This window comes from Glycine soja, chromosome 15 (genome assembly GCF_004193775.1).
Source record: "Glycine soja cultivar W05 chromosome 15, ASM419377v2, whole genome shotgun sequence".
Classification (NCBI taxonomy): domain Eukaryota; kingdom Viridiplantae; phylum Streptophyta; class Magnoliopsida; order Fabales; family Fabaceae; genus Glycine; species Glycine soja.
This window is the reverse complement of record NC_041016.1, coordinates 2,865,263-2,889,836: the sequence shown is the minus strand read 5'-3', so window position 1 is coordinate 2,889,836 and position 24,574 is coordinate 2,865,263. Positions and strand designations below refer to the sequence as shown.

The 24,574-nt window shown below is 32.5% G+C and overlaps 4 protein-coding genes across 6 annotated transcripts; 1 reads left to right on the top strand and 3 right to left on the bottom strand.

The window, feature by feature from the left end:
* Window positions 1-1,695: 1,695 nt before the first annotated feature.
* LOC114388578 (E3 ubiquitin-protein ligase RDUF2-like) lies at window positions 1,696-3,274 on the bottom strand. Its single transcript, XM_028349129.1, has one exon. The coding sequence runs from the start codon at window positions 3,115-3,117 to the stop codon at window positions 2,173-2,175; it is 945 nt and encodes a 314-aa protein (XP_028204930.1). The 5' UTR covers window positions 3,118-3,274; the 3' UTR covers window positions 1,696-2,172.
* Window positions 3,275-7,179: 3,905 nt separating this feature from the next.
* LOC114387054 (probable protein phosphatase 2C 11) lies at window positions 7,180-10,062 on the bottom strand. 3 transcript variants are annotated; one of them, XR_003661223.1, is made up of 4 exons: window positions 9,455-10,062; window positions 9,126-9,181; window positions 8,551-8,664; window positions 7,180-7,578 (listed from the first exon to the last, which is right to left on the bottom strand). XR_003661223.1 is itself a non-coding variant. In XM_028347162.1 (3 exons), the coding sequence occupies exons 1-3, from the start codon at window positions 9,497-9,499 to the stop codon at window positions 7,510-7,512; spliced, it is 228 nt and encodes a 75-aa protein (XP_028202963.1). In that variant the 5' UTR covers window positions 9,500-10,062; the 3' UTR covers window positions 7,180-7,509. The 3 variants fall into 3 exon arrangements, 2 of the variants coding, with proteins under 2 accessions (XP_028202963.1, XP_028202962.1); XM_028347162.1 differs by lacking the exon at window positions 9,126-9,181; XM_028347161.1 differs by lacking the exons at window positions 8,551-8,664; window positions 9,126-9,181.
* Window positions 10,063-16,046: 5,984 nt separating this feature from the next.
* Window positions 16,047-22,316, top strand: LOC114387897 (pumilio homolog 2-like). The gene is made up of 9 exons (XM_028348144.1): window positions 16,047-17,150; window positions 17,731-19,265; window positions 19,367-19,508; window positions 19,599-19,706; window positions 19,813-20,025; window positions 20,108-20,218; window positions 20,670-20,864; window positions 21,458-21,632; window positions 21,819-22,316. Exons 1-9 carry the CDS (start codon window positions 16,503-16,505, stop codon window positions 21,854-21,856), a joined length of 3,165 nt encoding a protein of 1,054 aa, XP_028203945.1. The 5' UTR covers window positions 16,047-16,502; the 3' UTR covers window positions 21,857-22,316.
* A 615-nt stretch (window positions 22,317-22,931) lies between these two features.
* Window positions 22,932-24,199, bottom strand: LOC114387898. Its single transcript, XM_028348145.1, has 2 exons — window positions 23,708-24,199; window positions 22,932-23,378 (listed from the first exon to the last, which is right to left on the bottom strand). The coding sequence occupies exons 1-2, from the start codon at window positions 24,002-24,004 to the stop codon at window positions 23,211-23,213; spliced, it is 465 nt and encodes a 154-aa protein (XP_028203946.1). The 5' UTR covers window positions 24,005-24,199; the 3' UTR covers window positions 22,932-23,210.
* Window positions 24,200-24,574: the final 375 nt, after the last annotated feature.

Genomic DNA, 24,574 nt, shown 5'->3' with positions numbered 1-24,574 from the left:
ACTATAAGCTTAATAAGCTTTTTAAAAGAGTTTGGATGTCTCATAACCAACCTTAATTATATGTTTAGACCATATTTTTGGCAAATATACAAAATGGCTAATTCTTAACAACTTGACAAGTAATATAAAACAAATAACTTTCCAGCCAAAATTTGACGCATGCCTCTATGCATGGAATATTAAGTAATTCAGAAAATGGTTAATTAAGTTTTTAGTCTTTAAATTTTTTTAAAAATTAACTTTAGTCCCAAAATTTTTAAAAATTTTAATTTTTAGTCCTTAAACAAAAGTTTGAATCTATTATTTTTATTTTTTAATAACATTTCAAGGACTTAAAATTAAATTTTTAAAAATTTTTGAGACTAAAATCGTTAATGAAAAAAAGTTGAGAGAGATTGACCAATCAAATAAAGGTTTAAGGATTAGAAACTTTAATAATAATAAAAAAAAGTTAAGAGACTTTAACTAATCAAATAAAAATTTAAAAACTAAAAATTTAATTAATCTTAACAAAATCTATAGAAACTAATTCAAAACAAGTAACTTTGACTTCAAATACGTGTCACACTTATCATACAATCAATTTTTTAACACTATAACTTTAAAAATAGTCTAGATTTCTTTTAATTGCTCATAAAACCTTAAGTTTTTTTTTTATATATATTTCTTCAAAGTCATTGGATACTTGATGAAAATCGTAGCTCGAATGTAGCTGGTTTTGGAGGATATTAAAAGTTAGAACTACTTTCTCCTAACCATCATCGACAAACACCATGGGTCCATCCATATATACATTTCTTTGGGAAAAGAAAAAAAAAATACATTAGAAGATTCATTCCCCTCCCGTTATTACCATGTAGGATTTCGCCACAACTAACGAATTCAGGATTCCCCTGGCCGCCCCCATCGACGTTGACTTGGTCCAACGGAGCAGAGGACATCCAATATTTTGCCAACTAGTCGATATAATATTAGGATTTTTTTTTCTCTCTTGTTTTTTGGTACATTCAATAAACTATCTTCTAATATTATAAATGAGTTTCAAAAGTCAACTAGTTTAGGGTTAGTCTGACAGTTCTCTAATATTTAAAATTCAAAGGTAATGGCAGTGCTGAAAGATTTGAAGGTTTGAAGTGATCTTCCATCATGTAATAAGTTGTTAATATTCCCATTCTAAATGCTTCTGTAATTGTGAGGCCTTTTTTGTTTAAAAAATAAAATAGATTTATGCTTTGTCGGTCAAAGGTGGGAAAATACTTATTAACAAAAACAAGGGCAAAGGATAGTGGTCGAGAAAGCTTCAACTTTAGTTGGCTGAAGGCCTGAACCAGGCGTGCCAAAATTTAGAATTGACTACTCAGGTTGAAGTGCGAGACAGTTGTCAAATTCAATCCCCGGAGTACGATTAGTGAAAAATGTTTAACCAAGTCCTTTTGGAAAAGTTCAAAGCGGTTAAGGTTACAATCGAAAAAATCAACAGGGCATGCAATGCCAAGTTAATAAACCTTTTTATGGATTCATTCCACAACACTGCCAAGTGCCAGGGAGTTTAGGGAACCCCACAGCTAGCGGATACAGCACATCCATCCATAGATATATGATAGCATATCATAGCCAAAAAGACTAACGTTAAGAAAAGGGAAAAATAACCTTTATCTTTTGACAACTAGGACTATGATTAGGAGTGAAAAAACAAAGCGAAGAAAAAAGGAATTCATTCATGAAAGATGAAACGCATGATATGCAAAGTGTCATCATCATCATCAGGCCAACATGACCATAATTCCAATAATCATCAGCACCAGCAAAAAGTTAGCTCCAAGAGTAGAATGAATGCCGCGAATATGGCACACAGATTCGGAATTCCCTTTTGTTCTGCTGAATTTTGGAATAATAACGATCAATATCTCCTTTCATCAAAGAATTTGCGGCTAAAACATACTATATGAACATTAAACAAATCAAGTAATTAAAGCCTGGGTTCTTCCCCCAAAACGTATGTTCTACTGCAAGAATAATCTTTCTCTCGAGTCCCCTTCGGTGAATCGTGTCTGGAGAAAAACATCTATTGATATAACGCAAAATGCAAAGACATTTCGAATCAGTTCTATGCCCATTTACAATAAGAATCTCAAATTGAAAGCTTGTTTTCCAAAACCAACTCCATCCAAATCAATTTCCCAAGACCCAGGTTCTAGTACTTCTTCTTCTATTGAAGAGTGAAGTTGAAAGGCTACGGCTTCTAGTCAAAGCCCCAATTCTCCCAAACAAATTGCGGAAAATTCTCCCAAATCCACCACGACTTTCCCTAACTCTGCCGCCTCCAACAGCCAGAGAGATTCTTCGAGAACCTTCGTTGGAGTTCCCGCCACTCTCCATCTCCGTGTACACCACTGGCAAAGGGCTCTCGCCGGCGAACCTCCCGACGGCGAATCCGCCGCCCGGCAACCTCCATATGGTCAAGCCTACCGCCTCCTCCTCGATCTGGCCGGCGACTCTGGTTTCCGGCGCGGCTTGCTCCGACGGCAACTCGTGGCGGCACACCGGACACGAGTTTCGCATCGAGAGCCATGGAAGAATGAAATCGGAGTGGTAGAGGTGCTTGCACGGCATCTCACGCGCCAACTCGCCTAGCTCGAAGGCCTCCTTGCACACAGCGCAGGTCGTCTCCGACGCGACGTGAGACTCGGTGATTTCCAACGTCGGCATTGACTCTATCGCCGCCTTCGACGCCGGCGGATTCTCCGGCCTTCCCAAGCCGTTTATCTCGATCTGCGAAACCTGCTCCAGCAACCGGTCGAATCCCGATCCGAGCAGAAACTCCGACATGGTGGACGGCAGCGGGCGGAGCCCCTCGCCGTCGAATCCGTCGTAGTATAACTCAAAGCTGCTCTCCTCGTCCTCCCCCGGTCCACGGAGCACGATCACCGGGTTGAACGGCGAGTGGCTCCCGGCGTTGCGGCGGCGGCGGCGGAACCCCTGCCTTGCCGATTGCCCGGCGGTGACCTTTTCGACGAAGCCGCCATGGCAGCGGGGGCACACGACGTCGTTCTGGTCGTGGATGTGAACGAAGCGCGTGCAACTGTAGCACCAATACGACGTCGTGTCCGAGTTCATTTTTGGAATGCAGAAGTTAGGAGTGATTGACGAAATGAAATTTGAATTAGCGAAGAGATGAGATGAGGAATAGAGAGTGTCTATTTAAAAGAGGAAAATACACGCTAATTTCTAATTTCTCATTAATTTATTGGATTCATTCATAAATCTGTATTAGAGCGGATTAATGACGAATGATGTTTATTATTGTCAGAGCTGACACCAACCTAAGCCAGTCGCAAAAAGGATAAGATTTATTTCATTTCATACGCTAAATATTAAATGTTTGTTTATTTATTTTAAGATATAATTTAATATTATTATAAAATGCAAGAGTATTTGTGGCAAATTAAAAATACCATCGGGTACAAGTGGAGACTGAGACAAACACGCTAAGGGCTGGATCATGAACTTGATTTAAACAATTTACCTTCATTTAATCAAATTATTTTTCTACATGACAATTGCCCTATTCTTTCACTTTATAACCACTCCTGCACTACACTAATCAATCATGATTTTTGTTTACGATAACAATAAATAAATGTATTAATGGGAATAAGTTAATGCGACAAATTCAGTTATTTCAACTAAATTGTTTTAAATTAATTTAATTGATTGATTTATTTTACTTTAAATTTAGTATAATTGATTTGATTCTTAAATTTATATCTTTAACGCAAATGAACTTGATAAATTTTTATTTTTAATTTTTTAAATCTAGGGATTCTAGACTTTAATTTTACTAATACTTCCTATAAAAAAATTCTAATATTTAGATTTCTTATCTATTTTTTCATTTCATTAAAAAATTATTTGATATTATAAATTGTGTTTTATTATGTTTAGCATAAAAAAATTTATAATATTTTAAATAAAATTTAATTAGCTATAATTATAGAAAAATATAAATTAATAAAAATAATAACAATGCATGGAATTTATTTATTTTTTATTTAAAATAATTAACGAGTAAATAACTTTTTAATGTTTTTTTACAGTAACTTTTTAATGTTTAGTAGTATAGATTTCAGAAAATCATATAAACAAAAGATAATATTTTGATGAAGGCACTAAAAGTATAATAATTTAAATTTTAGTTTAATTTGACGATGAGAATCAAGTCAACCTAATCTCATTTAAATGAATTATGTTTGAATTTGTTGGAAAAAATAACTAAACCAGCATAATTAAATATAGTCAAATTAAATCTATTTATTCTATCAAATCAATATAATTAAGCATAAACATGTTTAAATTAAATATTTTTTTAGAATATATGATAATGCATATTTTAAAAAATTAAATATTTAATGTTTTTAATATATGATAGACACATCATAATAATAATAATAATAATTTTCTATTGAATTTTCCATTTTCGTTTTCGAAGACATCAGAACATGCATAATTGGAGGTGCTTTCTTTCCTTTCAGTAGTGATGTTTTATTGATATAATTATTTGGAAGGCAGTGTTTTATTGTGATATTTAACAGCCACTAAAATTATATCCATAAGATTAAAGATTAATTCCTTTCCATGATTGATTCCAACTAGCACGAGAATCTGAATTCAATTCCAAAACGTACATACACGCGTTGAGTAATCCATTGACCACTTCAAGACAGGGTTGATTCTAGATCATTGCCTACAAGGGCGAATACAATAATGCATTTTTTGGCATACATAAAATGAAAAGAATAAGAACCACAAAGGTCATTCTATAGGAGAAAATAAAAAAAAATCAAAACAAAACAAAAGTATGTTTATTATATTTACATGTAAGCTATTCAACGCTAATCAGTGGACTGGGTCACTGGGATATTAAACAGCCACTTTCTCAGATTCCTATTTCACTAATTTGAGCGATATTTTCATGGTGATCGATGGTGATTTCCCGGTTCTGCAATATATATTGGACTTATTGAACTCATAACACTAGCACATTATATATCTCATAACACTAACACAATTTCAAAATCATACATTCTTAATTCTGAACATTCATTAATCATTAATATATTCTGTAACTATAAATTTCAGTGAATCAGCTACCAACAGGCAACGCATGCCAAAATGTTATACATGTAATATCTTATTTTCTTAAATTACTAATTAGACATACATTTTAACAATAATATTAAATTAATTATTCATTTGAATTAATATTTTTTTATAACGTACTTAAAATAAGAAATATTAAACTATTGTTTTTAGTATTTCAGTGTTTTACTTTATGTTAATTTGGCTATTAAATTTTCTGTGCTATCAACTTAATCACTCAAGTGAAATCAAAATAATGACTCTATATTAGTTATTGTAAATCAAATTAAGAATTATTTTTAAGTTTTCATTGTTTAACTACCGTATCTAACTAAATTTAATAATGTAAAAATTTCAAAGGAAATATTTGGCTGAATTTCTTTGACACAAGGACTGCATTCTGCATATAAGATGAATAAATAAAATACTGCATTTTAAAGATACAGTTCTTGATTTCCGCCAAAAAATAATATTTTAATATTTGTCCAGAAATTTAGGAGATACTGAGATACCATCACTTACTTTCAAAATCTTCATCACTTCCACCTAGGGAAAAAAAAATATAAACAAGAAAGAAATTTCGATGGTGTCTACTGTGAAACTTTGTCAGTTGGCAACTCAATTTTTAGTATTTTAGTGCTTCAAAGCCCAAAACTCACAATGGATCGTTTTTCGCGAATGTGAACGGGCCTGAAGTCCTGAACCATTAATAGTGTCATGTGAGTGGTCCGCGTCTGAACAAAAATAGAAACATCGTTTTGTTTTTCGCGAATGTGAACGGGCCTGAAGTCCTGAACCATTAATAGTGTCATGTGAGTGGTCCGCGTCTGAACAAAAATAGAAACATCGTTTTGTTTATGAACCAAAAAAACATGTTCGTAGGGTTTCTCAATAACTTGGTATATGATTGGTTTTCAGATAAAATTAATTTTGTCAACAAATTGAGATTCTTATTTTTATTTTTATTTGTTGAATTTGTATTAAAATTTGCGCAAAACATTTTTAACGACAAAACATATACGTAACAGGCAACTAATATAAACTTGGTCCAACACAGGTTTGGATTGGTCAATAAGTAGATCCCTAACTACATGACACTTGCCCCAGACCAACTAAAGGGTACTCCCTGGTCTCAAAGGATATCCCTTTCGAACAAAAAAGATCCATTATCACTCCACCACCACAAAGAACCTCAATAACAAATTGATATTCTCCCTTATCATTCCACTTATATAGGATCAACGAACGTACCATTATATATACCCCTACCATTTGCATGATAAAGGCATGTAACTACATATATACCTAGTAACTATTTATTTATCATTTGCTTTTTTAACATGTACTAATTTGAGTGTGTAAAGTCCTTATAAATGACATCTTGTTGTCACTATTAGAAAAAAGAATGTCTTTTAAAAAAAAATCTATGCTTTTTTCTACATAATAAAAAAGAATTATTCATGAAATAATATAATATATAACAAATCATATGTATTGCTTCAATAACTATTTAAGTGACATATCACATAACATATCTAAATAATTTATAAAGATTAAATTAAAATCACTAAAATAAAATTTAACCATGAGTACGTATTGTAAACTAAAGTTAAATTTACCTAAGTTTGAACAATCCTTGGGTAAATGGACTTTTTTTAATATTAGATTTACATTTGATGATAAATTAATCAAAAAGTAAAAATGCTCAGCTTAAATTTAAGAACTTTTAATATATTTACTACAAGCTTAAATTCCATACATTGAAACCTTTCTAACATGCAATTAGAACAATGGAATAAGTTAGAGAAGAAAGCACTGGTGGTGCAAGTAAAATAAAATGTTTCTTGAATTGTAACCTCCTCAAAAGCCCAATAAAATGTTCATTTAATTGTTACCAGTAAAAATAATCATTATTCTGAATATGACTTTTAGTTTAGTTGGTAACATTTCTAATCTTTTAACAAGCATAAAGGCTACCAAAAAATGAAGAGATGATAGGAGAAGTTTTAAAACATCAACAACTCACAAGAAACAAGGAACTTAGAAAGGAGAAGAAAAATGTTTTTAAATTGTTAATAAGTACCTGAATCTTGGTTTCCAACTATATTTATATCTTGAAGAGACCATGATGTCAAATCTCCCCCGGGGCATATAAAGTAGAAAAATAAGGTAAATCATTTGGTGCAAAAGTTGAACATGTACCACAGGGTTGAGCCCAAGCCAAATTAGCTTTTACAAATGAAGGACATCTACCCTAATCCCATCCATCCCCTGACTTTTAATGGCATCCAGTAAGATTATGAAAACTCAAGAAAAACAAACAAAATTACCTGAGAAAAGATTTCTATAAAGATGTGCCTAAATCTCCAGCTAAGTAAGTTTCACTCTTAAGCAGCTGTAGGTATGGATACTTGGCACAGAATTTTGAAATTGCTTTACCTGCAAATCAGTGAGACCATATTGAGAATTATAAAACTAGATTTTAGCCAATAAGTTATGCATGTCAGCCCATTAGGCCATTACCTTAATTTTGAAATATTTTTAGATTTATAAACTTCTCAAAGTCCTCAAGTGAGCTATGATCAATATTACTAAGAGTTTGGAATGGTTAATAGTCTAATATAGATAAAGTGCACACACACCATAAAAGGATGTGAAGTAGACTGGAAAAGCATTCCCATTCAAACTCAAACATGATATCAGATGAATCTAACTAGATAATATGCCAAAAATGTTTAAGCTACAAGGGTTTTTTTTGTCAATAATGAAAATATATTAAACTTGTGAACCACATATTACATGATGGAAGCAAGGTTATTACAAGGCAAATATTTGAAAAGGGAACAAGAAAACTTATGCAGCATTTTATGTCCTATGACAAGTTTGAAAGAATTGTAATTCATATAATGTTGTTATTCATTTAAGTGACATTTGGTCAATGGAAAACAAAAATTAGATAAGGTCAAAAAAGAAAATGAAAACCCGACCAATGACCCAAAAAGAAAACACTATGTCTGCAGGTAAAAGTCACCCATGCCAAGGTGGGTTCCAAATGAAATTTTAAAATGAAACCACTAAGTTTCAAGCAATATCAAACATTTGAAACCACTTTCTCACTGCACTTAGCTTTCTGAGTAAATGAAATAATTTTCCTAATAATTACAAGGACAATTCCAATGGTAAGATACAAATCACAATTAACTTAAATGATAAATGAATCAGTAAGAAATCATTTCCTCCCTGCTTCTGAAAATGAGTATGGGACATATTAGATAAATATTATTGAAAACATAAAAAGTTGATACAGACCTACATGGCCATCATATTAATAAATTGTGATATTGGAAAATAAAATTTGAGCAAACTAACTTTTTTTTTGGATATTCAAGAAAACAGAGCAAGAAAGTTCACCAGAGCAAGAAAGTTCATCCTTGTTATCTCAAGTGCTTCAAGAGCTTTCAAGCAAGTCTCAACCTCAAGCAGAGAATAATCTTTAAGAGAAGTAGGAAATAGGAAGTTTGCAACCTGAATGAGAAGCAATAATAATGAGTATAGAAATATCTCAAACTAAAAAAAAAACAAGGAATAGAAAAAAGAAGAAGATCCAACTTGATCAGGAAGGAATTGAATAAATCACATAGCCAGACATTTAACTAGCTTTTTGTGATATGATTCTCCTAAGGTTCTTATCAGATAGTAGCAACAATATTGTTTATATTGAAAATGAAAACCACAAGGAACCTATTTATTGAGTGGTATCCTCTAGAACTCAATAAACCTCAACAAGTCTCTCCTATGCCTGACATGACTAAGAGAGCCACGCCTATTTTTATTTAGTGTGCTTATTAGAAACAACTATATTGAGATATAATGTAGTTAATTACACAAAAAAAACTCCATTATTGCACTAATAAACACAATGGCATGAGAAACATAATGAAAATAAAAGTACAAAATCAATGCGCCACTAGAAGGGTATCACATACCAGTTATAGTCATTCTTATCATTTTTTGAATTTAGAATATCATCAACACCAGCCTTCTGCACAGGAGCAGGTGTAGAAGATGAAATGTTAAAAATGGGATCAACACCCCCATTTGACCATGCAAACATGAAACATACAAGTTAACAAACAGAAATTCAAACAACATAGATCATTTTCAAGTTCTTCACCCACTTTAAAGTCCTAAACCACATGGCAAACTAACATATACACAACTCCAAAAGCTCATCTTAGTACACTAAACACTGCAAAGAAGCAAATCCTAAAAAAAAAAACTCAACACAAAAAAGAAAATGAGCAAAAATATATACCGAGAGGTGCATAGAACTCTTCGGAGCTGTTAAGAAGAAGGTCATTGTGCTCCTTCTCGCGCTTCTTCATCACCAGAAACAATGCGAGTTCCTCCTCCTTCTCCTTCATCACAAAAGCCCTCAAACCCCCAAATTGTTGCTCCCTCTGCTTTAAAGCATCAAGCATTTGCGATTCCTGAGCCCTGAAACTCTAATTCATCCCCAAAATCCAAACCACGCAAACCCTAAATTCCTAAAAACTCCAAATCAAAAAACCTAACCGAGTGTGTTTCCCATTCACCTCACAACAGAGCCAATAACCCCATTTGTTTCCTAAACCATTCGCGGGATTGGGGCTTAGGGTTTCCACTATGGGAGGGATTTGCTTTGCGAAACGATGATATGATTTGTGTTAGCTCAAAAGTGAGAAAGAGAGACACGCCATTTCAAGTAGTGAGAATGTCTTTTCAAATACGATTTTTGAAGAAACCGACTCAGTAAAGCGTTCTGAAAGACGATTTTCAAAAAATGGTTTTTGAAAAGTTATAATTATTTACAAAAATATCACCGTGAAACCCACGTCCTATGAGAAGATGTATGCAAGCGCCGGATTGTGAGACATACCCTCCAGATTGATTTTAGAATGACATTAAAATAGTCTTCAATATAATATATATTTTGTATTTCAAAAGGATAAAATGTATATTTTAAATTTAAGAGAAAAAGATATGACGTAGACTTAGGGGGTCAAATAACACATGTGATTTATGGTGGACAAAAATAACTTTTGACCATAAGATTTTTTTCTTTTGAAATATCGAATGATAATAGCTTAATTACTTGCAACCTTCGGAATAATTTTTTAGACATTAAAATCATTCTGCATATTGTTTGTGTTATCCCTTTGTTTTTTTCGTCTTTCCTTCGACCTGCCGTCGTGATTTTGCCGCATGCAGCCGCCAAATGCGATCTTCGGTGATGACTTTTTTTCTGCTAATTTTCTTCATTCTAGTATTTTAAAGAATTATGTATGATAGTTACTCGCTATAAACAATTATAGTTATCACAAATCACATCCTCAAATGGTCCGCCGAAGAATTCGCCAAAAAAATGTATAATTTAAACATTTTTTTATCGAAATAATTTAAACATCTTTAGGAAAAAGAGAGTGTAAAATAGTAATAATACTACATAATATTGCCAATGGAATATAACCACTTGGACATCTTTTTTTATATTGATAATTTCTCAACGCAAATACTATGTATATATATAATTTGCAATAAAAAAAGAAAGTATAGAAGTTTGATGTGAGAAATAAAAATATTTCATCGTAATGGAACATTGTTATCCTTTTTTCTCTCTCTTTTTCCTGAGGGGACATGTTATCCTTAGGAGTATACACATTAATATTAACGAAGTTCTGGCAAATCACGTTGAGTTTAATTCATCATGCATAATATATAATATATTATAGTTTTGTATTATCATTTAATCATAAATAATTTTAAAAATTAATAAATTTATCATATATAATAAATTATGTTTGTAAACCCATTTCACATGAGAGCGTGTAAATTTTCTCGTCAAATTATTAATTGTATCCCAAAGCTACAATACAAAACTTTTATATTAGCATGTGTCTCCTGTTAAGCATATGGAACTAAACTATGAATAATGATGTAACACTATGTGTATAACATATTTTTTTAATGAAAACAACTACTACATGATTATTTATACACACAAAAGGAAATATTATTATTGATTCCCGTGTGAAAGTTATAGGATTTTCATTTTTTATTTTTCTCCTAGTTGTATTTATAATGCTCTTAAGCTGATTTGGCTCAAGTGAGTTTCCTTAGGAAGTTTTTGAGTAGGGGTGAAAATAGGACAGGTTAGGTCAGACTTTAAAAGGTCTGAGTCTACTTATGATTAATTTTTGAGGTTTGACCCTGACCTATAACCTATCAAAGACTTTTATTTTGGTTCGATCTGACTTTTTAAAAGTCTAGCCTGACCTAGTAGCCTATTTAAAAGTCTTATTCGCATTAAATCTTTAATATTCATAGTTATTTTTATCAAATAAAAAATAGCACACCTTCTATAATAGGCTAAACACAAAATGTTAATTACCTCTCTTAAAGCTTGAAGTGAAAAGGATATGATTTTTGCTTGGTTAGGAAGTTAAAAAAAAACTTGTTAGAAAAAGAATATGATTTTTGTATAGGAACTTAATAGGATATGATTTTTGTATATGAACGTAATAGGATATGATACGATATAATTTTTGTTTCGTTAAGAACATAATAAAATAGTTAAAAAAAAAGGAAACCTGATAATAAAAAAAGGATATGATTTTTGTATAGGAACCTAATAGTATAGAAACATAATAGGATAGGATAAAATATGATTTTTATTTGCTCTAGAATACAAAAACGTAATAAAAGAAAAAAGAAATCTAATAGGAATAGAAAAAGGATTAACATAGGAAAACTAATAAAAATAATGAGAAATATAAAGGAACATCGGACTCACATCTTGTAATTAAAATTTTACTTAATTATAAGAATGGAATCTGCTAGTTTTTTAAAAAATAATATTAATTATACCCAAAAAATAATATATATATATATATATATATATATAGACCGCCCTATTAGATTTATAAGGCTTTTTAATAAGCCTAAGCTGGTCTATTTAATTTAATAGGTTTTTTTTTCTGTAGGCCAACCTAACCTATTTCCATCCTTACTTTTAAGCGTCCTAGTTTTTCCAATTTATCAACAAAATAATAAGCGACTATTTTGGTCACTAAGTCCGTGATAATTTAATTCTTAAAATAATCAAAATTATAATTAAATTTTTAAAAGAATAAAAAATATGATAAGTTCATCCCAAGATTAAGTTTATAAGACCATTTTATCATTAAATTATAATATTTAATAATTAATTTAATAATAAATTATATTTTTGGAAGACAAATTTAACATTAAATTATAAAATTTAAGAATCAATTTATCATTAAGTTATACATCATCCATAATTGTCATACTTTTTACTCATCCAAATCTAAATAAAAAAATTTCTTCTTTTAAAAATTAAATTATCACCAATTTAATCATTCAAGAATAAAATGCCCATTTGTCTAAATAATTTATGTTAGCGTTGATGGATCAGGTTGATTTTTTTAAGGAGATCATGCTGAATTTTTGTATTCGAAAGACTTATTAGATTAGTGATTTTTTTCCCCAAAACGTGAACCAAATGAAACGTTTTGAACTTATTTATATTAAGGATAAGGTTTAAGTGCTAAATCTTTCAATTGAATGCAATCCTTGTCAAGTGCAAGCTGATATTACGTTATCCAAGTCGAATCCACTTATGTGACGCCACTAGTTACCCATAATTTCAAAATATTAGGGATACCCCGTCACCATGTCTCATGATGACATTTGAAAATTATCACAAAATTCAACTACCACTACATTGTTGTGAGTTAACACATTCAAACCCTGAAAATATCATCACACTCGAAGTCATACAAATTATACATTTTATCTATCACTCGAAGTTATATAACACTTGAACAACCACGTGCCATTGAGAAAGGAGGATTTTTAACCTACATCCAGATTCCAGAGTTGGATTTGCGTAAAAACTAAAAGACCCCTTACATGTAGTATTTTTTATTTATTTTATTATTACAGTGCAGGATAGGTTTTTTCAATCGATAGTCAATATGATATAGTTTCTATCGAAACATTTTAAAAAATATATATTGAGATACTAACATTTATATTTTTAGTATTTATAAATTATTTATCAATATGCTTTTTAAATAGTACAGTATATTGTTTTTAATTCAATAAATAATCTATAGTTCAATTGTTGTGGGCAATGTGCTTATGTTTTGAATGCGAGATTCTGTAGTTATTCATAATGTTATAGCGCATTGAATTGAGGACAGTTTTTCCAGATGGGTAAAACCATTTATGGCAATTTAACTAGCCGAGTAAAGGTAAGTAAATTGCAGTTAAATTCATGAGATGTTAGATCCTTGCAACTTGCAAGTCAATAAATTGCCGACCCAGCATTAATTTTTGGAACAACTTGGTTTCTCATGTAATGTACTCAATACTACTGTGAGTATTATTCGTTGCACCTAGATTCCAAAGAAAAAACAAAAACAAAAGGCCATAATTTTTGAGAAATTAACTTGATGTATTGTATAACATTTTAAAAAATTATATTATTATTCAATCTTAATTCTATTATAAATTTATTAAAAATATATTAAACTTTTATTTTTGATAATAATGATTTTTTATTGATTGATCATGAAATTATTTTCCATGGTCAATACATGAATATTAAATTCTTATTTTATATAACTAAAATTTGTAATAACAATTATTTTAAAAATATTTTATTTTATTTAGATCTTATATCATAAACAAATCCTTAATTCATGAATACTGATAAAAATAATTTGATTAGTTAATTTTAATTAACATTGTCATAAATTTAATTTCTATTCCAAAAATACATATACAATTATTTTTTTTATAAAAGGGAGGGTCACAGTCAACTAAACATTCACTGACTTAATTTCAACTAACTTATAAAATTGATTAATTTAAATAGTGATTAGACATGATAATCATACTTATAATCTAATGATTAGTTTTTTTTTTCAATCAATAATTATAAAATATATTTTCAAATGAGTCAGTAAATCTATCCACCATTTTTTTTTATAAATGAGTCATATCTCGTTAATAAACTTTATAATAAATTAAGAATATAAAAAAGAAATTAGGAATCTATATATTTGAAATTACTACTACCATTTGTTTATTATATAAAGATTTGGAAGTAGTAATAAATAAAATATTTAAATATATAAATTATATTTTAAATTTATAGTGAATAAATTAAATTTGGATATAAAATTATTTTTAATTATTGATATTTTTTATTAAAAAGGACGCCTTCCAAGATACAGAAGAGAAAAAGGAAACAAATTATGTTAGACACAAGAACAAAATTTACATAATTTTGTATAGTTTTTTTTCCTCTCGTATTTAGTATTAGTAACGTGAAATGAATTATTTATCACCTTAAGAAACCAAAGATATTCTGCAAACCTATTTCATCACGAGCTCAACTATAAACTCTAGGTATAAGAAGTAAAAAGGTAGGGCTACCCTGTCCTTGGGAGTTGGGGGACATAAAGTATTAATTAAGAGTGGATTTTTTTCTTGTTGATTGGTATTGAGACTTAGGAGTAGATTTAAGTTCAGTAAAAAAAATTGTTTATATACACACATATAAAAATCAAAAGAAAAATGGAATGAGATTAATTTTAATCGGAAAATTTATTATTCTCATAGCACTAATACGTGAGAACAATTCTATGTTTCTCTCTCTGTATCTATCTATTTATACAAATATTTTATTTTTTTTAATAACTCGTATAATTTTTTTCTTTTGACGTTTTTCAAAATTATTATATAATTTTTAATAAATAATTTGTAGCCGATAACATGTAAATAAGTGGTTGATTGAATTTGTTTATAATTATTATTTCAATATAAATAAATAAACCCTAATTAATAATTTCAATAAACTACTCAGTTACACACTATTAATTACAAATTTATGTATCGCTAAATACCAAAATAAAATAAATTTATTTATCACTTATTTAATAATTTTCAAAACTAAGTAAATACTAATTACTGTATTTATTTAAGTTATTGGGTATTGTAACTTTAATTCGAGAAAATTAAAGGTAAGTTTACCTTTAAAATATTTCATAAGATGAGATTGATACAAATTTTTCACATCATATTGTAATTTTAAAAATGTTATCATAAAATAAATTTAAGCCCTGGAAAATTAGTTATTAAATGTATCCTATGAAAGTATTTTAATTATTTAAATATAATATTTTTGTTTACTTTCTTAATTGATATATTAAAATGTGTAAAAAATTTATATTGTTATATCTTTTTATGACCTCTCTCTAAATATTTTATAAGAAACATATTACATAAAAATTAAATTCATTCAGTAAAGACATTAATAAATATGTTAGTATTAAAAGAAGATAAACGTTAATCAATATTTTTATGCCACTAATTTTGGAAATAAAATAAGATTTTTTTTATTGAGATGCATAAAGATGTGTTCTTCTATAATTTTGTAAAATTATTATTATTGTTTATTTATTTATCAATTTTTTAATCATATAAAATAACTTAAAAGGATAATTATAATGAAAAGAAAAAAAATACTCTTATTTATTTGACTAAATTTCGCCCTATTTTTATTCAACAGGCGAATCTATTAATACTACGTGTCAGTCTTACAGAATCTATTTTTGCATTTTCGCAGAAAAAAAAGGAAACCCCTATCTCTTTGGCCATGTCAACAATCCCACTACATCAGTCCCTTATCACTTGGTCAATAGTCCCTGATTATTGGGAAATATAAATACACTAGTAGTATTTATTTTAGATATTTCTGTAAAAAAAAAAAAAGTGATACATTTGGAAATTGAAAAATAAAAAACCTAAATAAATATAGGTTGGGTTTGCCATCAATATCATATATAGTCCTCCTCGAAATAGAACAAACAAAACCCTAAGGGTTCTTCCGATCGCCGCCGGATTTTAACCCTTACATTGTCACTCTCTCATTCCATCTTGTTGCACGAACCCTCACCTCAATTTCACCCTTATTACTGATTTCTTTTCACTAATTATGCCGTGCTTAAATTTGTTTTCCCAACCTGACTGATTCTTCAGTTAGTTTTCGTTTCAGCTCTGCGAATGACCTGGGTATAATTTTCATGGCCATAATTTATTGTGACTATTATTGTTTTGATTTTAAGTTTCGTTCGCAGCAGTTATGAGTGAGCACGCCTGAAGTTGTGAATATGGGGCTTACGCGATTTGGTGGGAAAAGTTTGGGTTTTTGAGTTGTTTAGCGGTTTAGGGTTTGAGGATAGTGATCAGGTTGTGGTTGGTGAAACCACGATGATCAAATTGAGTTTTTGATAATGTTGTCTGAATTGGGGACAAGACCGATGCTTGGTGGTAACGAAGGTTCCTTTGGGGATGAACTGGAGAAGGAGATAGGGATGTTGCTTCGTGAGCAACGAAGACAGGAGGTTGATGATCGTGAACGTGAACTCAATCTGTATAGGAGTGGATCGGCGCCTCCAACTGTGGAAGGTTCCCTCAGTGCAGTTGGAGGGTTGTTTGGAGGCGGTGGCGGTGGCGCTGGCACCGCCGCTGGTGCGGTGTTTTCGGAGTTTTCTGGGGCCAAAAGTGGGAATGGTTTTTCTTCTGAGGAAGAGCTTAGGTCTGATCCGGCTTATCTTTCATACTATTACTCCAATGTGAATTTGAATCCCCGGCTTCCGCCTCCTTTGCTCTCAAAGGAGGATTGGAGGTTTACACAGAGACTAAAAGGTGGAGCTTCTGTTCTTGGTGGAATTGGAGATAGGAGGAAAGTGAACAGGGCTGATGACAATGGTGGCAGATCACTGTTTGCGACTCCTCCCGGTTTTAACATGAGGAAACAAGAGAGTGAGGTGGAGAGTGAAAATCCAAGAGGTTCGGCTGAGTGGGGTGGTGATGGACTCATTGGTTTGCCTGGCTTAGGTCTTGGCAGCAAACAAAAGAGCCTTGCAGAAATTTTTCAGGTGGCTTTCTTCTTTCTTGCGTTTTGATTTTTGGTTGCTTTACTCCTTTGCATCTGCCTCTTTTTCCTTACACTGTATTATGTGTCATTTTTACTCTGATCTTTGCACAAAATAAGAGACGGGTTTTCTGAGATTGAAAATGTGGGGTTTTGATGTTTGAACAGTTGGTTAAATCCCGTTCCTGTGCGAATTAAAGTTTTGTTCACTGCTAAATTTAAACATACCGCTGTTTCATATACTTTTTTTTTTGTTTTAGCTTTTCTACAATGTAATTTCTAGATCTTGTGTTGTTTGAAAATGGCAGTATAATATTCATGTGAAGCTTTTTCATTATGTTATTGTTCAGCTTCCGATGTCCAGTTCCTTCTTATTTGTCCAGTAGTTCTCCACCCTTTTAATTCATACTGGCTGAAATATTGGTCCTCATAGTTCTGTACCTTGTTCTATTGCATCCACTGTAAAATCTTTTGGGTGCTCATACACAGGTGTCAGACCGATATAGGATGCATTTTTTTTTATGTTTATTTATATGTTTTACCCTTTTTCTGCTACCCATAATTTATATCCAGTAATTGTGCAGGATGATTTGGGACTTAACGCTTCTGTCACTGGCTTTCCATCTCGTCCTGCCAGCCGTAATGCATTTGATGAAAATGGCGATATCATATCATCTGTTGAATCAGAACTGGCTCATTTACGTCGTGATTCCTTGGCCACTGATACCTTAAGATCTGTATCAAATGTCCCTGTGTCATCTGCTGCCCAAAATACTGGCCCACAAGCTTCCTATTCTTATGCTGCTGCACTAGGTTCTTCCTTGTCGCGTAGCACTACTCCTGATCCACAACTTGTTGCTAGGGCTCCCAGTCCCTGCCCCACACCTATTGGGGGTGGGAGAGTTGTAGCTGCTGAGAAGAGAGGTATTAACAGTCCTGATGCTTTTAATGGTGTTTCATCTGGAGTCAATGAGCCTGCAGATATTGTGGCTGCATTGTCTGGCATGAATCTGTCAGCTGATGATGTGTTAGATGGTGATAGCCATTTCCCGTCACAGGTTGAGTCAGATGTTGATAATCATCAGAGATACCTATTTGGCATGCAAGGTGGTCAGGATCCTGGCAAACAACATGCATACTTAAAGAAGTCTGAATCAGGACACTTGCATAAATCTGCTTACTCTGATTCAGGTAAGAATGGTGGGAGTATGTCAGACATCAACAATCCATCTTTGGATAGGCATGCTGAGCTACAAAAGTGTGCTGTTCCTCCCAATAACTCATACTTCAAGGGATCACCTACCTCAGCTTTTAGTGGTGGAGGTGGCGTGCCTGCTCAGTACTCGCCCTTAGATGGTACTAATTCAGCATTTACTTACTATGGCCTGAGTGGGTACGCTGGAAATCCAGCATTGGCATCCTTGGTGGCTAGCCAACTTGGAACTAGTAATCTGCCACCCTTATTTGAAAATGTTGCTGCAGCATCAGTGATGGCAGCTCCTGGAATGGACTCAAGAATTCTTGGAGGTGGTTTGTCTTCTGGAGTTGCTGCTCCATCTGATGTGCATGGTCATGGTAGAATGGGAAATCAAATTGCAGGTGGTGCTCTTCAGGCTCCTTTTGTTGATCCCATGTATCTTCAGTATATAAGGTCATCTGAGCTTGCTGCTGCACAACTTGCTGCTCTCAACGACCCTTCTGTGGACAGGAACTACTTAGGCAACTCATACATGAATTTACTTGAGCTTCAGAAGGCTTATCTTGGGACACTGCTTTCACCTCAGAAGTCACAATACAATGTTCCTCTGAGTGCTAAATCAGGTGGCTCCAATCATGGTTATTATGGAAATCCTGCGTATGGCTTATCTTACCCAGGAAGTCCAATGGCAAACTCTTTATCTACTTCGCCTGTTGGATCTGGAAGTCCTATTAGGCACAATGACCTGAATATGCGTTTTGCTTCTGGAATGAGGAATTTAGCTGGGGTCATGGGACCATGGCACCTAGATGCTGGTAACATGGATGAAAACTTTGCTTCATCACTTTTGGAAGAGTTTAAAAGCAATAAAACCAAGTGTTTTGAGCTTTCTGAAATTTCTGGTCATGTTGTTGAATTCAGGTATATATTTTTTTTCCTTTTGAGTTGTTTTGGTGTTTAATTTTATATTGCCATAATGTCTACTAATGAATTAAGTTCAATGATATTGCTCTAACATGCAGTGCTGATCAATATGGGAGCCGGTTTATTCAACAAAAGCTTGAAACTGCAACTACTGAAGAAAAAAACATGGTTTATCAAGAAATCATGCCTCAAGCTCTTGCTTTGATGACTGATGTCTTTGGTAATTATGTGGTTCAGAAGGTAATCATTACCCACTCTCTATATTGCCTATGCATGCTCAAATGATTCTCTTTTATGGATCTTGTTAGCGTGACAATTGGTATCTGGCAGTTTTTTGAGCATGGACTTGCATCCCAGAGAAGAGAGTTAGCCAACAAGCTTTTTGAACATGTTCTGACGCTTAGCCTTCAAATGTATGGTTGTCGGGTCATTCAGAAGGTATTCACAGCTATGGGTGCTAGTATTTGACATTTCTATGTATGGCTCTGTATCCATAATGTTCTGAAGATGCCATCCTTCTATATTTTTTTATTGTGCTCTTCAGGCCATAGAAGTTGTTGATCTGGACCAGAAGATAAAGATGGTTCAAGAACTTGATGGAAATATCATGCGTTGTGTGCGAGATCAGAATGGCAATCATGTAATTCAGAAATGTATTGAATGTGTCCCTGAAGATGCAATCAACTTTATTGTCTCAACTTTTTTTGATCAAGTTGTGACACTATCAACCCATCCATATGGTTGCCGGGTGATACAGGTAAGATTTTTTCAGTGCTTATGTTACTCCTTTTGCATACCTAAAATCCCTGAACTTATCATAATTATCTTTTGCATGACAGAGAGTACTGGAGCATTGCAAAGACCCTAACACCCAGCAAAAAGTTATGGATGAGATTTTAGGAGCAGTTAGCATGTTAGCCCAGGATCAGTATGGCAATTATGTTGTCCAGGTAAATCTATTATGATTACATATAGTTTGGACTTTTCAATGCCACAATTGTGAAAGGTACTTATGGTTTGGGTTTACTTTTGGTTGGGTATCCTAACAATGCTCTTATGTTTTCCTGAAATTAATCCCTTTTTTTTGGAGTTTTTTACTGAGATTCTGTCAATTGACTTTAAGGTATGGATGTCTTCTCTTTGTTTTGATTTAAGGTCATTTGCTTAGGATTTAATACTTTGTTTTATTTTGAATGTGTTTGAAAGCATGAACTCATCAGTCATAAATATAATTGTTACTTACTTTTTTTAATAATCTGTTGCTGAATGTTATAACTGGCAGTCCTTTTGGCTTTATGTGTATAACATGCCATCCAATTTTTTTCTTGTGATATATGGGCTTCTATCTCCACTCAAATGCTTCTGATCTCTTGCTTCGTTTCATCTTCTCTTAAATAACAGCATGTACTTGAGCATGGGAAACCTCATGAGCGATCCGCCATTATCAAGGAATTAGCAGGAAAGATAGTTCAAATGAGTCAGCAGAAGTTTGCCTCAAATGTTGTGGAGAAGTGTTTGACCTTTGGAGGTCCTTCTGAACGCCAATTACTTGTGAATGAGATGCTTGGTTCCACAGATGAAAATGAGCCTCTTCAGGTTTTTCTTTTTTACCTATATCTCCACCCTCCATAAAAAAAAAAAACTCAATCCCCCTTTTTTTGAGACAATTTGGTATATAAAGATATATTGATGATAATGAAATGGGGCTATTTAGCTTGCTCAGTCAAGGCTTGAAATGCCAATCTTTGTCCAAATAGGCCATGATGATCACATGGTGAATATGAGGTAGGCTGAAATGTCAATGATCTATTGGTGAACAACTGATTATTCTGAAGACTTTAGAATTATCTGTCCAATTTAGCTTTAAGTAGGGTGTTACTCTAATTGAAATATCTTTGACCCAAAAATTTCTTTAGAAGTTAATATTCTCAATGCATCCAGGATTGTTTTAATGTTTGAACTGAACAAAATGTTGTCACATTCAATATTTTGATTAAACTTTGATCCTCAAAGTTTTCTGGTCAAGAAAAAATATGGTTAATTTTTTTTTCTTATAATTTAATACACTGGTGATGATAATTGTAATGGGTGCTCTAGTTATACCAAACTCTCAGCACATCTTGACAAAATTGATAGTAGGACTCATTCATTCCTTCTTATGATATATATCTTGTTCCTCTTATATGCAGGCAATGATGAAAGATCAATTCGCCAACTATGTTGTACAAAAGGTGCTGGAGACTTGTGATGACCAACAGCGAGAGCTAATTCTTTCACGAATTAAAGTTCATTTGAATGCATTGAAAAAGTACACCTATGGGAAGCATATTGTTGCTCGTGTAGAGAAACTTGTTGCTGCTGGAGGTAATTATTTCTTGCTTGCATTACCGCTACATTCTCTGAATATGTGCATGAATATGAGATACACACCTGAACTACCCTGCCAATTATATGCCTTTAGTTGCATACTTTACTGTTTACTTTTGATCTGCTAAGGTATTACGTTACATTACGTGTAGTTTGCCAACTGGGTCATGTAATTTGTTGCAGAGAGGAGAATTGCTGCTCAGTCTCCTCATCCTGCTTAGGTGGGCATAGAAAGTTGTTTGTACAGCTAACTGAGGCTAGTGTGAGCTTCCTCCTCTCTTTTCCTGCATCCGGAGGTTATGTTTATTCCTATCTCAATCTGTCGTGATGGGTAGTGGCCGATTGGAAATAAAAACACTATCGGTTTTAATGAAGAACTGTACATTTTGTAGTCCAAAGTTTATACATAGAAGAAGAATTTAAGTGAGGCGAGGCTCAGATGTGTAATACTCACCTGATGCCCCCCTGCAGCAGAGGAGATAAAGCGACAATACGAGCCTTTTTAAGGATGTAAAGTTTTATAAAACGAACGGTGAGGTAGTTTATAAGTTGACGCGACTGTACAAAATGTTGGCATGTTGAGAGCTGTTTATGTTTAGGTGAGAGCAGGGTTTTTCTTTCATGTATGTTTATTGACTTTATTATGCCCCAATTTTACAAGTTTACTTTCCCCTTCATTTATATCTTGTGATAGCGATCATGTCTTAAAAACTAGTACTAACAAAGTCAATTTCACGTGTTGTGTCACATGTTTTGATGGAAAATTTGACCAATTAATTTGGATACACATTCTAATTAAATTTGGTGGTTGAAAACCAAATCCATCAAACAATAACACAAACGAGTTTTTTTTAATAGTGACATTCTAGTTCTTGTGATCAACGTGTTCATATTTCTTTTCTTCATCTTTGATGAGAGTGGAATAAGCAACTGCAATGAAGAAAATGATTTTTAAGGGGTTGACAGAAATCAGCTTATAAATATTATTCTTCTTTTCAAAGGCATATAAATATTATTGAAAATGTTCATTTTTATCAACACATTTTCATGTAATTATGGTTAACTAAAGTCAACAAATAAGTGAATTAAATGAAACTTTTATTACTATGTTTTAGTCAAATTCGATTGGCAGATTACACGTTTTATCTTTGTTGAAAAAAATTAGACGCATAGGATAAGTGCATAACCATGAACCAGGAACCGCCCATGATTCACACTACAGATACAAAATAAAAAATAAAAAAGGAACATCCACGACTCATCATATCATATGAATTTCAAACAAAAAACCAATAATGAACAACCACAACGTAGGCATGGGGCAGTTTCAATAAATTCTGCGGTCCATTCAGCGTTTCCTGAAATGCTGTGTTGCAATGAATTTAATTTAACTAATTAATCCAACAAGGTTAATTACTCGCATTCCGCCGTTAAACACATGTTTTGTTTTGGAAACTCAAAATCACACTGTGATGAGAACTAAGCAATAGCAACACGGAAAAGACAAAAAGAAAAGAAAAAGAAAGGTTAAAGTAAAAATTCATTTGAATGCAAGGCAAGAGGACCTGAAATGGTTCATTCATCAACCTCGTCTTCAACATATTTTTGGCCAAATCCTCTAGGTCCTGCCCTGGCTCTGCCCACCTTCTTCTTCTTCTTATTCTTGCCCTTAGCAGCTTCTTCTTTCTCAAACTTCTCTTTCTCTCTCTTCTGCAGGAAATCCGTCACTGCCAGATAGATAACCTGCAACACAACAAACAGAACTAGGCGCATTCAGAACAGAACTATAAAGGATAAATGATATTTTTAGTCTCTTAATTTAATTTTTAAATATATAAAAAGTGTGACAAATTAGTTTCTAAATTTTATAACTTAATACCTAATTCATCCTAAAAAAAGACAACTTGTCAAATTGATAGGATCAACATTACACAATGATAAAATGATCTTATAAATATAATAAAAAATTGTCACACTTTATACTCTTTCAAGAATTAAATTGTGACCTGTGAGAGACTAAAATTTTACCAAAGTGTAAGAGAGTTAAGTAGGGAGTTGTTTTACAGTTTTACCCCAATAGTGATAGCGGATAGGCCAACGAAAGCAATAAAGAAAAGAGCGGATACGACTGTGGCCACCCCTTGATCGGTGGTTTTGTACAATTGTTCCGCAGCATCCACCGCATCTTGGGCAGCAGCAGCAGGAGGAGGAGGAGGAAGAAGAATGGGTCGGAGTATGTTGTTTTTTTGAAGTACTGGGTTGTGAAAAAGGATGAACTTTTTGGATTGGAAGGGTGGAAGAGTAAAAGAAGAAGCTGCAATTTGTGGAGATGAGGATGCAAATGTGGTGGCCATTGCTGCAATCCTCATCACTGCCTCAGTTTCCAAGCACTTTTCCTTCTCTGACGTGGCACCTTGGATTGGTGGGAGAACCTCTCCAACAGGATTTTGGATGCAGCTCTAATACAACTCTACTCTGCTTTCTCTCAGATAACCTTCAACTAAAAGGTTTCTTTTCTTTGTGGGCATCAATTGTTCCTCCTACCATAGGCCCAATAACATAGAGGCTCACAAGTCATATCTACATCTTCATCAAGCATCTAAACATTTTGTTTTTAGACTTTAATGATGCAGGTTTTTACATTGTTATTTACTTATAAATTATTTTAAAAATTATTATATATATATATTTCCCATACAATTAGGTATATTTTCTTCATTTGATAACTTGACTTATAGACTTTTGTACCAAATTAATATAATATGTTTTTAATGAGTTATTTATCTAAAAGAGATTTATAGTTTTAGATTTTTTTAATTAATACTCTAATTTCTTCAATCAATATTAAATATAATATGATATTTATAAGTTATTTTTAAATTAATATTGTATTAATTAAAATTATGGATTTTCTAAATTAACGTATAAAACTATTATTG

Excerpts from the sequence above, each read along its gene's own strand:
- LOC114387897 (XM_028348144.1), top strand. The coding sequence starts at position 16,503 with ATGTTGTCTGAATTGGGGACAAGACCGATGCTTGGTGGTAACGAAGGT. Across the intron at positions 20,219-20,669 it reads ATGGCAATTATGTTGTCCAG|CATGTACTTGAGCATGGGAA; the intron begins GTAAATCTATTA and ends CTTAAATAACAG. Across the intron at positions 21,633-21,818 it reads GAAACTTGTTGCTGCTGGAG|AGAGGAGAATTGCTGCTCAG; the intron begins GTAATTATTTCT and ends AATTTGTTGCAG.
- LOC114388578 (XM_028349129.1), bottom strand. The coding sequence starts at position 3,117 with ATGAACTCGGACACGACGTCGTATTGGTGCTACAGTTGCACGCGCTTC.
- LOC114387054 (XM_028347161.1), bottom strand. The coding sequence starts at position 9,620 with ATGCTTGATGCTTTAAAGCAGAGGGAGCAACAATTTGGGGGTTTGAGG. Across the intron at positions 7,579-9,454 it reads AGAGTTCTATGCACCTCTCG|GTAAAGCAATTTCAAAATTC; the intron begins GTATATATTTTT and ends ACTGATTTGCAG.
- LOC114387898 (XM_028348145.1), bottom strand. The coding sequence starts at position 24,004 with ATGAGGATTGCAGCAATGGCCACCACATTTGCATCCTCATCTCCACAA. Across the intron at positions 23,379-23,707 it reads TATCCGCTATCACTATTGGG|GTTATCTATCTGGCAGTGAC; the intron begins GTAAAACTGTAA and ends GTTGTGTTGCAG.